We start from the raw sequence: 15,590 nt of genomic DNA, 5'->3' as shown, positions 1-15,590 counted from the left end.
TTTATTGATGAAAATGGGAAGTGGCAATAGAACAATTGAACAATTTAAATTAACTATTCAATTCGATGATTTTAACATTTATCTACATAAAAAAGTTTGCCATTTATTATTAATAACATCACGTTAGACAAAAAGCAAAACACATTAGAGCCAAAATAAAACAACTATACTGGTTAGTCGGAAGATAATCTCAACTTGATCTAAAATCAAAGAGGTTGATCTATAAGACAATTATAAAACCAATTTGGACCTATAGGGTACAAATAAGGGGTTGTAGTAAAAATTTAAATCAACTAGTCAAACAAGGTCCTTTGATTGATTACCAATGCATATCGCTATGTAACCAACGAAGAACTGCACGATGACCTGGAAATCAAATGGATTGCGAAGTTATCCAAGATTTCGCCTTGAAACACAAAAGAAGATTACTAAATCATACTAATGAGGAAACAATACAACTGCTGGACAGCGCGCTGGATGTCAGGAGATTGAAGCGAACCAAACCATACGAACTTATATAAAGTGTATACCTTTAGTGTAAACTATAGCTATAAGTAATAATTTTATTATTAAGTAATACATATTGATGTATTTTCTCGCACTCGTCTTGCTTGTGAATTAATCCAAGTACAAATTAAAAGTAGTAATAAATTAATGTATAATTAAGATTGTACTAAGCGTATCTAATAAATATGTTATAAAAAAATTATTAATGAGTATACAGATACTAATCGTGGAATGCTTAAAATTACATTTTCGGTATTCCTTAGTTTTGTTGTTTCATTGGAAGAAAGCTGCTGCCGAAACCCATCAAACGCTTCTAGAAACTCATGGTGATACTGCACCGTCATATCCCAACTATAGGTTTTAGTTTCAACGATTTAAAAGTAGTCATTTTGATGTCAATTACCAAGAATAGCCTGGGGGGCCAAAAAACCTCGAAAACAATGAATTGCAAGATTAATTTCATCCATTGGACGAAAACCCAGCTCAAACTGTCTAGAAACTTTCAGACGACTTAGCGGGTGATAAATCAACTGTTTCCAGGTGTTTACTTGCTATAGGGAAGATTCAAAAAGAAATAATATGACTACCACACGGATCGACTGAAAATGCCATTTCAAACCGTTTCAACATCGCGGTTTACTAACCAGACAAAAAAGAAGAGTGTGGCGTATTGTGACTGGCAATGAAAAGTGTATCTTCTACCACATCTCCAAACCCAAAAAGTCCTGGGTTAGACCAGCAGAGCCATCTACATTGACACCAAACCGGAAGGTTAATGACCATGAAGTCTTGCTATGGATATTGATTAGCAAAACAATTTGAAATCTGTTTAAACCGAATAAAAATATTTCTGCAGATATCTACCTTGAGATAGAACAAAATGAACGACATATTATTGCAAAAAAATACCAGCAATGGTCTGTTACTAAAAATAGACGCATCCTAATCATCCTATTGCCTTAAAACGTTCAACCACGTTCTGATTTCCATTTGTACGGATCGATGCAGCACAACACACGGTTTCGAAATCCTGAAGATCGAAATGGATCGATGATCGCTGCCAAACTATGACCACGTTGCCAGAAAGTTGGAAAAAGTTTTAGAAGATGATGGAAATTATTTTGATTAACATATTTGTACAAATGTTTCTTACTAAATGCATTTTTTATGATGATGGGTACATTAAAGCACCTAATATATTTTTTACAATATATCTAATCTAATAATTTTATTGATATCTAAAAAAATATGTCTTTTAAGTTTATATCCATAAAATTCAGATTGTAAATCTACGAAAAATTACGGAAAAGACCCAATAGTATAGAAGTTATCGTCTTATAGCATAGAAACTGAGTTATAACCCAATGAACCACCGCTAGTAACCTGGGGGAGAAACATCATACTCTTACAAGGGAGCGTATAGTCTCTACCAGTAGGAAACACAACGTGCCACTTGTACCATCTGTACATGTAGCCAAGCAAGGTTTCCGTTCATACGACACTAATCTCTCAGCAAACTTGAAGCTCACTCAGTAGAGATCTTCACAAATTTTGTACTTTTGTAATCATTTCATAGTGCAATTTAATTTAATACATTTCATAAATAAATTATTTAGTCTAACTACATCTTTGCGTATTCATTTGCACAAAGAAGTTGATACACTTATGTTTTCTAATCCAACAGAGATCCTCTCCTACATTTCAACATTCACACTTGAGATTGTTCTATGCAATATTAAACAATAATAATATTGCTACAATATAGTTACTATTTTTGTTTAAAAAAGTTGATTACCAGGTGTTCCGGAAATTCATTGCCGGTTCGTAGATCTCGCTAGGCTTAAGTATGCAATGTTATAATTTGACACATATGTCATTTTATTTTACTCTCATCAAGCCTCAAAGTTATATATATATATATATATATATATATATATATATATATATATATATATATATATATATATATATTATAGTTTGAGAAAGTAACACCGTCATAGATGTATACCTTTTTGAAAATATTAATTTTCGTGCCTGAAAACGTGTATTTACCGCACGCATTACTTTTCTTATTTAATGAAAAGATAAAACCACAAAAAGTCATCGTTTGCTGGTAGATACTTACGGTGAGCAACCTCTAACCTTAAAAACATGTGAGGCGCGGTTTCGAAAATTCAAAAGTGGCAATTTCGATGTGCAAGACAAAGAACGTTCTGGTAGACCGAAAAAGTTTAAAGATGCGAAATTGCAAAAGTTATTGGATGAAGACCCAACCCAAACTCAAAAACAATTGGCGGAAGCGTTAAATGATGCCCAAGAAACGATTAGCGACCGATTAAGAGCAATGGGGAAAATCTAAAAGATGGCAAAGTGGGTAGCACATCAATCGAATGACAGGCAAATGGAAAATCGACAAATTGTCTGTGAAATTCTGCTTCAAAGGTATGATGGGAAATCATTTCTGCATCGACTAGTGAAGGATGATGAAAAGTGGATTTATTTTGAAAACTCTCAACGAAAAAAATCATGGTTATCACTGTAAGGCCAAATCGTTTTAGTCGTGAGACAATGCTCTGTGTTTGATGGGACCAGAATGACGTGGTCTATTGCGAACTGTTGAAACCCGGTGAAACAGTTAATAGTGATCGCTACCGACAACAAATTTTGAACCGAAGACACAGTAAAGTGATTTTAGAGCACTATAATGCTCCGTCTTATAAAGCAAAATCAGTCAAGAAAGCGTTGAAAGCACTTGAATGGGACATATTATTGCACCCGTCGTACTCTCCAGACCTTGCCTCGTCCGATTATCAATGGGATACGCGTTTGCAGAGCAGCACTTCGCCAATTTCGAAGAAGTTAGAAAATGGCTAATGAATAATTTTGCTCAAAGGACAAATAGTTTTTTTTTGGATGGCATCCATAAATTGCCTGAAGGATGGATATATAGAATCAAATGGCCAATATTTTGAATAAATAAATTTTTCCATTTCCTTGAAAAATATATAGTTTTTTTTTCGAAAAACCGGTAATAATATTCCGGTACACCTAAAATAAATAATAAAATTAAATGCTGTTTTAAAAACGCCTTCAAACTTGTTAAAACTTTATGGAGACAGTAAAATATATTTTACTGACCTCCGTTTACTGTTTTTGTTTAATGCAGTAAAAAAACCGAATGGTGTACCCAGACTTTTTAATTATATAGATGATGAATTAATAAGAATGCAACAGAGTATCACTGAACAAATGTTATACTGCGTTAATTAAATCTTATACTCTTTGATGTTAGCCTATATTAAAGAAAAACTAAACTTTCGATAGAAAAAGCTGTGGATAAAAGAAGTTCTAAAACATCAAACAACTACTATTATGATTAAAAAAATAAAAACGTAAAAATCGTTCTGTATTAATCCTTTCTACCAGGTCAAAACTGCCAACAAAGAATATTATTTGAGTTTTAAGCGTCGTCGGCATGAAACTCTTAATTCACCTTAAGAGAGAGGAATTATGGTACACAGCTCTTAATTTTTCTATCACGATAGTGTGCGATCTCACGCAGCTTCGTTGGTTCTTACAGACATTTTCGTAAGATTCAACTCATATCATTCTTCAAATTGTCTATTTTAATGATTATTCTTTTAATTATCTTGGTTTAAGAGTATTAATACCAAATACCACCACATTAAAAAATATTTCAGAATCTATAGGTACTTGACTTTGTTTCGTTTTCATGTCAACAATTCAGATGAGTACTCTAGGTATTTTATATAAATAAAAAACGTCATTCTTTTTACACCAACTTATATGCCCCTGCTACTTTGGTCAAACAATTCATGTTCTTTAACATTCTATAGTTATGGCATGGAATAATCGTTCACCATTTATTCAACACTTCCACATCTAATCATTAACAGAGAAATAAGAAAACAAGAATTTATTTTAGTATTTTAAATTTATTATAAATTATCAGTATTAATTAAAAATAGAACAAATATACTTTTAACAAATAGTTTTAAAAAATACATAAAGTACCTGAGTGACATTAACTGTTGAATATAACAGCACTATAGTAAAATAGAAAAAACATTTAAAAAAGTAATTAAGTAATAGAACGTATTCTGAGAATATTTTAATTATTGATGTCGACTATTTCAATAAAAATTATTTCTAATTTATCCCGATTGATATCGACAAATGTAGCTTACTGATTTTTTTGAAATTAAAAAAAAACTATAAACTTTGAATAAGCTCTTGCTGTTGATTATTAAATCAAATTAATTCTCAATAAGGGCAGTTATTCACGCCTCATAGTCAACAAAACCACCATTCCATGGCTGAGAAATGCCATGTACCTTCCGAGCGGAGGCTCAGTTGGTCATCACAAATCCTGCTGGTCAAAAGGGCGGCAAGATAACAATTCGGAATGCATGCATCTGCAGATCTAGCAGGTTTCCATTAGTACTAGGCACTAATTAGCACAATTAGATCCGCAACTTTATACGGATCTAACGTCTAGTTCAAGTTCCTTACACATTCACAGGTATATCCTGAGATCCGGGAAATTCATACTTCGTTAATCCAGACATTTATTTCTCAACTATTTATGGACTCCCAATTAAGATCGACATTCAGAAAATAAAATAATGCCTACTTTTCAGATCATACACACAAATCAGAAATGCACACACGAGTATTTCTTGGTACCAATCGACATAAGCATATTTTTCATATTTTTTTCTCATTTGAGATTAAACGAGAACAAATCTTTTTCACTGCTAAATAAGTTTAACAAGATGACACATGAAGAGTTTGCATTATCAATTTGTGCACCTTATCAAAGTTTTCTGGCACACAAAACAGCATTCAAAAATTTGGGAACTGTTTTATCTAACTTAAAACCCCTAAAAAAGGGGCTAGTTTTTCCGAAATGATTTTCCAAGTATCGCTGATTCAGCGAGAACTTATTCAAAGGCCTTTTATTAAACACAATACAAAATTCGTTCCGCGAATAAAAAAAACTCGACTTTCAGCTAATTAACATAACTTTTTTAACGCTTATTAATTTTTAATATTAAGCTCAATTAATTAATAAAGAATGACAATAAATAACTTTATTAGTAATTTAAAAAAATTAAAAATGAAAATAATGCTACCGCAGACAGAAAATTATTATTTCGATTACAAATGTATACACTATAATTAAATAAGGTAGGTTTTAGAATGAGTAAACTAAAATGTAATAAAAATATGAAAATTGGTACGAATCACCAAAGTTTGACCAATCTAACAGTCGGCATTCATAAAATATTTCCATGTGAAATCAATAAAATGTGCGCCTGTAAAAATATATTAACTAAAAATTGAAATAAGATAATGGCACAAATATACGCATTTATAAAACAAAGCCGAAATATACAGAATCGAACAGTACAAAATGCGTAAAATATCATAATAATTCGAATAATATATAGCTGAACTAAGAAAATTCACATCTCCCGTAGTCTATTTACCTTTCAAAACTATTCCCTTTTTTCATTTGTTGTATTGTTTCTACTGCATAAAAATCAAAACGCATTTTTACTTTACTTAAGCCATTTTATTTCAAGCATAACATACAGTTGATGTTTATGTATTTTAATATAAAAAAACAAACAAGTATAATTAAAATAATAAAAACAATTGTTGCCATCTGAAATCAAAACACTTCAATAAAGACTATCTGTTCTTGTCGATGTGATAAAATTACTAAAGGCACTCGTGAAGAAAACGAAAGGGTTGTTCATGGTCAATTAAGCTTTAATGATGATCCCAAGGGCAGTTCTATCCAAATTTCCGTGGTACACAGCAGCAAAGCTTCACTTCTCCTTTGGTGGCCGTATGTCCTAAACTGTAAGCATCCAAATTCCAGTACACTAGGTTAAATATATTTCTGCAAAGAATTTGATCTTTCCAAATTCCAACAGGTCTCATATGAGCAAGTGTGTTAGTTCAATCCATCTTTGTTGACCGTACCCTCGAAATCGGAGTAGTCGAATCTCGTGATCGGAGATACACAATGATGTCACACCGTTTTCATTTCTTGATAAGTTGTTCGATTTTAGATGATCGAATACATTCAAAAGAGAACAATAATAAGACCACAGGATCTCTTAGAAGTAATAAAACTAGTTCTTTTTTTTATATGGGTAGGGGTGAACCTCATTTCAAGAACAATAATTGGGACTTGAATTGAATCCACCGAAACACTAACGACACTGCCGACAAATTCATATTTCAATATAACTTAAAGCATATAACACTTGCCACTTTAAAAAATAATCCACGTACCCCTCATATGACGTAACATTATGTACATGGTTGAAGTCGAAGTTGAAGAATAATTACGCTTATTATATATATATATATATATATATAGATATCCTTCGATTTCCATATTTATATATATATATATATATATATATATATATATATATATATATATATATATATATATAATATTAAGTATTATATTTGGATTTTTAACTTCCAAAGAAGGAAAAACACCGTGCAGTCTTTGTGAACGCCACTGTTAGCAATATGAAATTTCAATTTAAAGTTAATTTTGTTCAAATGACAATTAGTGTAGAAACGCCAAATTCGTTCAAGAAATTAACATTGGGCAGATTGTTGAATCACCATGGGTAATAAAAATTGTTATAACTACTTCCGAGGTGGTATATTAATGTATATTAATATATATATATATATATATATATATATATATATATATATATATATATATATATATATATTAATGTTATGAATGACATAATGAAATGAGTAAATGATCTGTTAAATGATGCTTACATTCGTATTCCATAACACCAGTGCAAATCATCAAAATCGTTAGAAGTGTTTATCATGCCTGTAAAATTATTTGCCAGGAAAAGCTTCAAAATCAAAATTCACTTCCAGTTCGACTTTGTGCTGATTATAACCAAAAAGTTCAATAAAATTGACCGTCGCACAAATATAAATATGGAAATTAAAATTTTGCCAACCTAATATTTTTAAAAATCATTACTGTCATTATTAGAATTACCTAAAATGTAATACTTGATATTAACAGGATCAATTTATAATCAATCAAACCATGTATGGCACCAAAAAAATAATCAGATTAAATTGCATTTAATTAATCCTTTATATAAACTGTAAAAATTATTGCATATCAGGGAAAATATATTCTAATGAAAAACAAAAATTATTCAATGTTTATTATTGTTCCATTGTTATGTATAAAACGAGACAGAAAAAACTGTTGATTATGATGGGTCGTTCCTTGTTATTACATTTGCTTGTAGACAACTACAAACCTGTGACTACAGCATCAGTAGCATATCTATTATATCAGTGCTGTTAAGGCGGCAAATACTAATGTTAGCATTTTAATTCATATTAACTCTTAAGTAATTATTAGATTAATAAGAAACTTAAACTGTAAATTACTTTGAGAACATACTTGAAATTATGGGGAGACACAGTTTAAACAACATGACAAAAACATGAAGACATATTTCCAAAACCATTTTATTCAAATCTTTACACCAAATAATGATTGCCAAACTGACAATATTTTAACAACATAGCTAAATTAACAAATAAGAAATCCAATTGAATTACTCTATATTACTGTACTTATAATAAAATTTTAATTAAATGACATTATACTATATATAAAAATTAAACTAAGAAAATAATGATTTTGTAAGATTTCAAGCATGATGGTCACATATTTTGATTTAGGTGTGAAAAAGGAATTTAAAAAACAGTTAAATTTGCCTGAAAATTAAAATAATGTTTAAAAATGATACCCCACTATCACTAAAAAAATTAATGAATGACAATTTGAAAGCAGTGTTTATTCCAAAAAATGATTATAAGAGTAGTAGACTGATTCAAGAAACTGACAATTGAATCGATAATATTGATCATGTAACAGGACCTAACATATGATATAATTGTCCTACTTGATATGCGTAATATAGTTTTCTCATCAAACAAGCATGAAAAAATAAATTATTGACCTTGTAAAACCAGTAAAAAAATAAAATTATATTATATTTTGTCATATATATATATATATATATATATAGAAAAAGGGCAATATTACTATAGGTAATGTTTATTATATTGTTATATTATATATATATATATATATATATATATATATATATATATATATATATATATATATATATATATATGTATAAATAGAAAAAGGGGAATAGTAGTATAGGTAATGTTTATTATATTGTTTAATTATTGTTAATAATTACTGTACAATATATGAAAATTATTAATTTTAGTATTTCTAAGGCTCTTTAGTTTTCTTATGGTTCGCTTATTCCCAATTGCTTTAGAAACCGCTTGATCAATAGCTTATTATTATATTAAAATATATTATAATAAGCAATTCAAGAGATATAAATATAAATGCAGTATAATTCATTTGTAATAGATATAAATAACAACTGAATTAAATTTCTCGAGATACACAATATAAATTACTAGGGGAGATGTGATCTATAGTATTTAAACTGAACTTATAAGCAGAACAAAACAAATATACTATAAAATATTATAGTTTTCAACCAATAAATTTATTTGAAAACTATATAAAAACCGTGACTAAATCCGTTTATGAGCTTTTAGCAGGAGGCTAAGATACTTTCTCCCCAAATATTTTAAGATAAAATAAAAAAATGTACATGTAAAAACTTACTGTTTTAGAATTTGATGGTGTTACAATTTTATTTAAGTGATCCAAAAGCCACTGTACCCTTGAAGCTCTTGATACGGGTACATTTTTAGGTAGCAATAAATAAACTGTTTCAGCTTCAACATAGTCTCGCTGGATATCATCAGAATATACAAAATCATTTGATATATTTGTTCCATGTTCTGTAACAATAATAGTTATAAGAATTAGTCTCTCATCACACTACGTTCCCGATCCACGAAAAACATTCAGTATTTTCTATGAAATATCAAACTTACCTGAAAAAGAAAATTCGACTGCATCATCTGAACACTGGCTTTGAGAATCAAATTCCATTATCACTCACATTATCAAAAATGATTTCAAAATATCGTGGGAACAGCATAAATATATAACTCATAAATCTGACAGTACTCTAATGCCTACATACACTACGTAAATAAAATCATAGAAAAAATAGAAATTTCACGGTATAGGCGACCTTGGGGAAATGTTTTGTTTAGTTCAATCAACTGTAGCGCTGTGATCGCAAATTGTGATTGGCAGTTTAAATGCCACTAACATGAATGTGACTAACAGGCAGGTGCCGCCACTAACATGAAATGTGATTGGTCGATCAAATTGTGTGAAATCAGCATTTTCTATAGGCGTCCATTTTTATGTTTGTTGTTTGTAGGTTATGGTTTTTGTTTAGATCACGAAATTTTCGTTTAACGTTGTGCATATTTTCTGTTTTACATTAATTATTATGGGGTAATAATATAAACATTGATGACAATACGTCAGTGTAGTAAAAGATGTAGTGTACCGGGGTAAAATTCTACTACGGAAATTAGACATCGTTTCCCAAAGAATGATCTCGATACTTTCCAAAAATGGGTTGATCAAGTAAATAATAGTAAGTTACCTGGATAAACCACAATGCAAATATATCAACGTCATGGTGTTTGTTATGGACATATTAGTGAAAAATTTAGAATTATCCTTCCTTCACGAACAGGTATTTGGGTAAATGCATATCCATCATTGGTTTTATCAGGTACATATAAAATTATCTATCTACTACATGTCTGTTTATATATTGTTTGTTTACAGAAACTCAAAAACTTATGAAGATGTTAGTAGTAATAAAATTCAATTAATCTACCAAGTTGTGCATATGTTGTCAATGTGATGTCTCTACATAAAGAAGTCTTACAAGAAGGTAATAATTAATATAACTGGATAATTAGTAGTAATAAATACTACTTTTAATTGTAAAATATCCCTAAAATATTTGCAATACTTTAACTTTTTAGAACAATCAGTGTTCAATCATTTTATAGTAGAGGAATTATATATTTAAATTTGATTGCCTTGTTAAGAAAATATTTGTTATGGTGCCATCAATTAAAAATTTAATTGCTACTTTTAGGGGATTTATTAACTTAAAGAAATCTATTTTGTCTAAATTTACAAATAACTACATTGGTTTAACAAATCTTAACCAAGATTGCTTAAAGATTTTTGTTGGATCTATTAGAGGTCATAGAGGTAGAAACAGCATCCTTCCCCTAGTATGTTCGAGAAATTTCTAAAAGGGCTCATCATTTCATTTTTTTCACATCATTCGCCCGGAGCAAATTGTGAAGAAGATGAACATGTTGGCGCTTTAGATAACTTACATTATTTTTTAACTGGAGATGTAGCATCACCAGAGGTTGTAGAATCACCAGTTGAGTCTATATTTTCAGTTCCAGAGAACTTTGCTCTGAGGAAAACAAGAGTGGAACGTTGCACGTTAGTCTATATTTCAGGCTATTTGATAAAACTTCTGAGAAAAAAGACAACGTGCAATATCTGTCTACATTCTACATTAAGTAGTTCCACAGATCAAAAACTCGATACTGATTTTATAGAAGCGATGCAGCCGCGTAGACCCAAATTAACAACTCCATCAAGACTGTTTTACTATACTGTTTGTAGATCTTTAAGCTATCTCTTTTATTTAATACCTAGATTTTGTCATAAAAATAGCATATCTGTTATTCTGAGAGATGTCTTAAAAAAACACATAAATTTTAAACGTTTCAACTGCCCAGTCCATAGCGATTTTGAAGACCACATTTTAAATCTTATTGTCAAATGTTCATTGTATTTTTGGGTTAAACAAGTTAATTCAATATTAACAGGGAAGGACTTAAAGTTTACCTTCAGTATAGCACAAATACAAGATAGAACTCTAATAGATCCTATAAAATTGATGGCACTAAACAAATACGAAAAAGGGAGCAGGCGTTATAGAAGAGTATTTTAATTATTTTGTCTGGAGTATGGGGCTTTTAATTTTTTTTATTTACATTTTTGTAGTTTATTTATTTTTGCTTTTTGCAATTATGTATATTTCTGTTGTTTTTTATTATTATTTATATTATTTACATTTATGTATATTTGTATAGGATTTTATTTTAATAAATTAGTTTTTTAAATTAAATTCGATTTTCATTCAAATATTATTGGCCAGCAAATGTGACGTCATAAAATAGTCACGTGAAATGGCTGACCAATCAAAGCAAATTATTTTCCTTACAGGATTCTATATAATATTTTTAAACTAACCAATCAAATTCACGTTGTCAGCGCCACCAATGATTGGACTAAACAAGATTTTGCCCCACCACTTAGCATTGTAGTTGCACACCCCTGAATAAAATGTAATAACCCTAAGAGAACGCAGGAACACAACTACAACCAATTTATCAGATGTTCTTTGACAGCTGTCTACCTAATGCATTGTTGCCAGAAGAATAACAAATTAAGTAAACATCCTCCTATTATCCGATTACATAACTTTGTAATATACTACAGGATAAATCAATAAATACATCTTAATAATGAGAAACATCAAACTTTATAGTATGTATACATAATATTTTAAATATAGGTAAACGGTCCATTATTGGCGGTCTCAACTTGCATTTAGCTAAAACAAAGAAGTCGAAATGCGCATGCGATGAGCTCAAAATGGCGCGGAATTTGTTTTTTTTTCAGGAAATTTTGGGATTTGGAGAGGGAGGTTCTATTTATAACTTAAGTCAGAGAAACCCAGAGTTATAAAGCTTACTTACTGAAGTTTTACTAAAGTTATTAGTGTTTACTGAAATGACACATTCAGTATGTGTAAGTTCGATTACACCATTGCTTAAAAATAAAGACATCTTTGTGTTTCTCATTCTAGCAATGAAAGTATATTTTAAGATTTATGGAAGATTTTGACGTCATAAGATGTCTCTGAGTAAAGGAGCTTTTGGAATAGTTTTTGAATTAAAACACAAATTTGTAACTGCTACGCAATTAAGATTTCTGAAACCTTATGATTATAAAGTAGATATATATTCTTTGGGTATTATTCTGTTTGAATTTCTGGTTCCTTTCTTACTGAAATAGTAGCGAGTAAACACTAATTTAAAAGAACAAGAGAATTTCAGCAGAATTATCCTGATGAGGCAGTTAGCTATATATAGATGTTTACTACTAGAGTGATCTAATTCATTTTTGGCATTCTTTGTTGCAAAATAAACTTGACAAGAATCCTAATAAAAGGCTGTGCTCTGTTTAAATATGATATCTTATTACTTACGCTCCCGAGGTCAAAATAATGACAAATCAAAGATCTGTAAAGACAAAGGGCACATTAAATATCTGCAAAGAGCAACAGCAGAATACAGTCTCTAGAGCAAGACAAGATTTCATAAAGCCCTACCAAGGCATTCAGTGATCATCCGATATCAATGGTAGATTTTAATATATTCCAGATTCCTAGAAACACTCATATTAATGTGATACCAAAAAAGGGACAAAAACATCGACAGCAGACTTTTTAAGATGCTAAGGTGTGATATTTAGCATTTAGTTTTTTTGTGATGTAATAGTAACTGCTAATTTCAGTGTTATTTTTAGATCTATATTTTGTATATTCCTTTGAAATAAATGGCATATGAAAATATTATATTATTGTCTAATAGGAATCATATCAAATGTTTGAAAATGAATGATTTTCGATCTATTATATAAAATAGATCTGAAATCTTAGGCTGCTCTAAGAATCTATGAATAAATATTTACAAAATATAATTGTTATATTCAACAGTATTATTTCTAGACCTCGATAAGAAAGCTGACGATCTAATTTAAAATTTAATAATCGAAGAGTTATTTATAATTTTATTTTTGCTCTGGCATGAAATTTAAAATTTTAATTGCAAATAAAAGCCTGTGTTATTAAATTATATACTGCAAATTTAGAGTGCACTCAAATTATCTTTTGTAAATTAAAAAATACATATTAATGCCTACTTATATATAATAATATACAATAATATTAGGCATTAACCTCCTAGTATCACTATTGAATTGAAACAAACTCTATTAAACAACAGATTTATTTTGTCACTTAAACTTTTATAGAACTTCAAAATAAAAATAACAAAAATCCAAATAAGAATATTCTTACTTGAAAAATTAAATTACCAAAAGTTAGACACTTTATGGTAATAAATATGACTTAGGTGGATTAGCTATATTTGATATAGCTGGTGGTGAATTATCAACAGGCGGTGGTGGTATTGATTTGGGTTTTTCTAGCAAAGATCCTATTTCAGATAAAACAAACCGGGATAATTTTATTAGAGCTACATGAGCAGCATATTGTAGAATAAGAGCTCCAAATCCTTTATATAAACCTGAGGTGCCTTCTTGGGATAAGCAACTATTGTAACAGTCCATAACACCACTGTAATTTGTTAAAATCGCTAACACTGATCTACCACTATCTAGATTATCAATAATAGTACGAGTGCCCTAAAAAATATAAAATATATGTATCTGATTTACATTATAACATGTAACATACCTGTAAATATAAACGATGGACAACTGTTTCACAGGGATAAAATACAACATCACTAGCTATAGTAGCTGTTAATGATGCTGTTAAATTTCTTTCTTGTACTGCAGCAGCATTAGTTGCATCTTTAGACATAGTACATTGTAATATTCTAAAGGTTGCACCACGTACCATCATAGAAAATAAGTACCTTGTTATTCCCAATGCCACTGTGGGAACTATTAGAGCCCATATTGGTAACATTCGGCCTTTAGCTGGAGCTCCCCAATTTAACAATCTTATGAATCCTTCTCGAAACACATCGAGTATACCTGGTTTCTCACTGGCTATTTCACTTTGAACTGTTTCCACAAAAGAAGCAGAATAAAAAGGGGTTACTATAGCTAAACTAACACTAAAAATGCAAGTAATTAATATTTGCCTTATAGTTAATTTAAGTACATACCATTTTAACATTGTGTGTTGACAAAACTGTTTCAGGCTACTATGCCAACTAATTTCTCTACCAAATTATAATATTATTTTAGAATATGCTTTAATTAAACAAACTTACTTTGGCCAAGGTGTTAATTTAGATATTAAATCTTCTATACCTAGGGTCATACCCCGAACAAGTAGTGCTGATCCCAATCCTTTCCATAAGGTAGTAAGTCCTTGATGTTGATGCAGGTGACATACTGTAGGCACTAATGTAAAAGGTAATAAATGGTAGCGAACTGAGGCATGGTTTACCTAAAAGTACAGTAATGATCTTCATAACTCTAGAAAATATATAATAATATTTCACCTGGCACTGCCTTCGTAATATGAGAAATGGATGACTTAATAAATTATCGGTAATTAAACTAACAAAAGCTACACCAGAACCAATATAACGTTTCACGGTGATATCTAACCAAAAAACATTAATGCAAACATCATTAAAAAAATAATATGTACAAATAAGACACTGCCTACCTTCATAGTTTTGGTATGTTTTAGAACTTTCTGTGTTTGAATATTGCAAAAGAAATTCGCGATTTGTAAAGTAATCATCATGCCCTGGTCTACTTCCATATTCTGGATATTTGTATTCATCATTTAGCTCCAAGTCTAAGTAACGACTTGAATTTTCGCGAGGATCCATTGATATTATTTATGTAATATTAAAACATTATTAAACAAACCTACACGGAAGAGAAATTAGTTACAATAAAATAAACATTTCACGTTATTCAATGAAATGATATTGCATCAGATATATCGCACAAATGAAGAATCAAATAATTACTCCATAGCAACTATTTAAATACAAAAAAATTATAAGATCACCGGCAACAACACAATATACAGCTGAAGATGTCAAATGTAAAATAATGTCACCTTTCATATGAGTAATCAGTTTTGCTGCCCTCTAGTGGACGCGAAGCAAGTACACCTATAACTATTGCTATT

The 15,590-nt window shown here is 30.0% G+C and overlaps 2 protein-coding genes and 2 long non-coding RNA genes across 4 annotated transcripts in view; 2 read left to right on the top strand and 2 right to left on the bottom strand.

The window, feature by feature from the left end:
• Positions 1-12,055, bottom strand: part of LOC143197302 (KICSTOR complex protein SZT2) — a 55,403-nt gene extending 43,348 nt beyond the window's left edge. Inside the window, exons 1-3 of the mRNA XM_076405657.1 lie at positions 11,952-12,055; positions 9,550-9,702; positions 9,275-9,453 (exon numbers count right to left, since the gene is read on the bottom strand). Coding sequence (XP_076261772.1) covers positions 9,275-9,453; positions 9,550-9,607 — 237 coding nt within the window. The 5' untranslated portion in view covers positions 9,608-9,702; positions 11,952-12,055. The remainder of the gene's footprint in view (positions 1-9,274; positions 9,454-9,549; positions 9,703-11,951) is intronic.
• On the top strand, positions 9,902-11,744 carry LOC143197304 (uncharacterized). The gene is made up of 2 exons (XR_013005972.1): positions 9,902-10,310; positions 10,367-11,744. It is a non-coding gene; the product is annotated as an uncharacterized LOC143197304 (long non-coding RNA).
• Positions 12,056-12,337: 282 nt separating the features above from the next.
• Positions 12,338-12,635, top strand: LOC143197305 (uncharacterized). The gene is made up of 2 exons (XR_013005973.1): positions 12,338-12,430; positions 12,489-12,635. It is a non-coding gene; the product is annotated as an uncharacterized LOC143197305 (long non-coding RNA).
• A 1,041-nt stretch (positions 12,636-13,676) lies between these two features.
• LOC143197303 (mitochondrial outer membrane protein SLC25A46) lies at positions 13,677-15,502 on the bottom strand. Its single transcript, XM_076405658.1, has 6 exons — positions 15,114-15,502; positions 14,944-15,047; positions 14,710-14,888; positions 14,602-14,658; positions 14,163-14,550; positions 13,677-14,110 (listed from the first exon to the last, which is right to left on the bottom strand). The coding sequence occupies exons 1-6, from the start codon at positions 15,280-15,282 to the stop codon at positions 13,796-13,798; spliced, it is 1,212 nt and encodes a 403-aa protein (XP_076261773.1). The 5' UTR covers positions 15,283-15,502; the 3' UTR covers positions 13,677-13,795.
• Between the last annotated feature and the right edge of the window lie 88 nt (positions 15,503-15,590).

The sequence above is a fragment of the Rhynchophorus ferrugineus genome, unplaced genomic scaffold (assembly GCF_030347505.1).
Source record: "Rhynchophorus ferrugineus isolate W39M unplaced genomic scaffold, kcgeb_rfMv2 rfM5, whole genome shotgun sequence".
NCBI lineage: Eukaryota > Metazoa > Arthropoda > Insecta > Coleoptera > Curculionidae > Rhynchophorus > Rhynchophorus ferrugineus.
The sequence above is the reverse complement of the archived record's forward strand: the minus strand, read 5'-3'. Positions and strand labels throughout refer to the sequence as shown.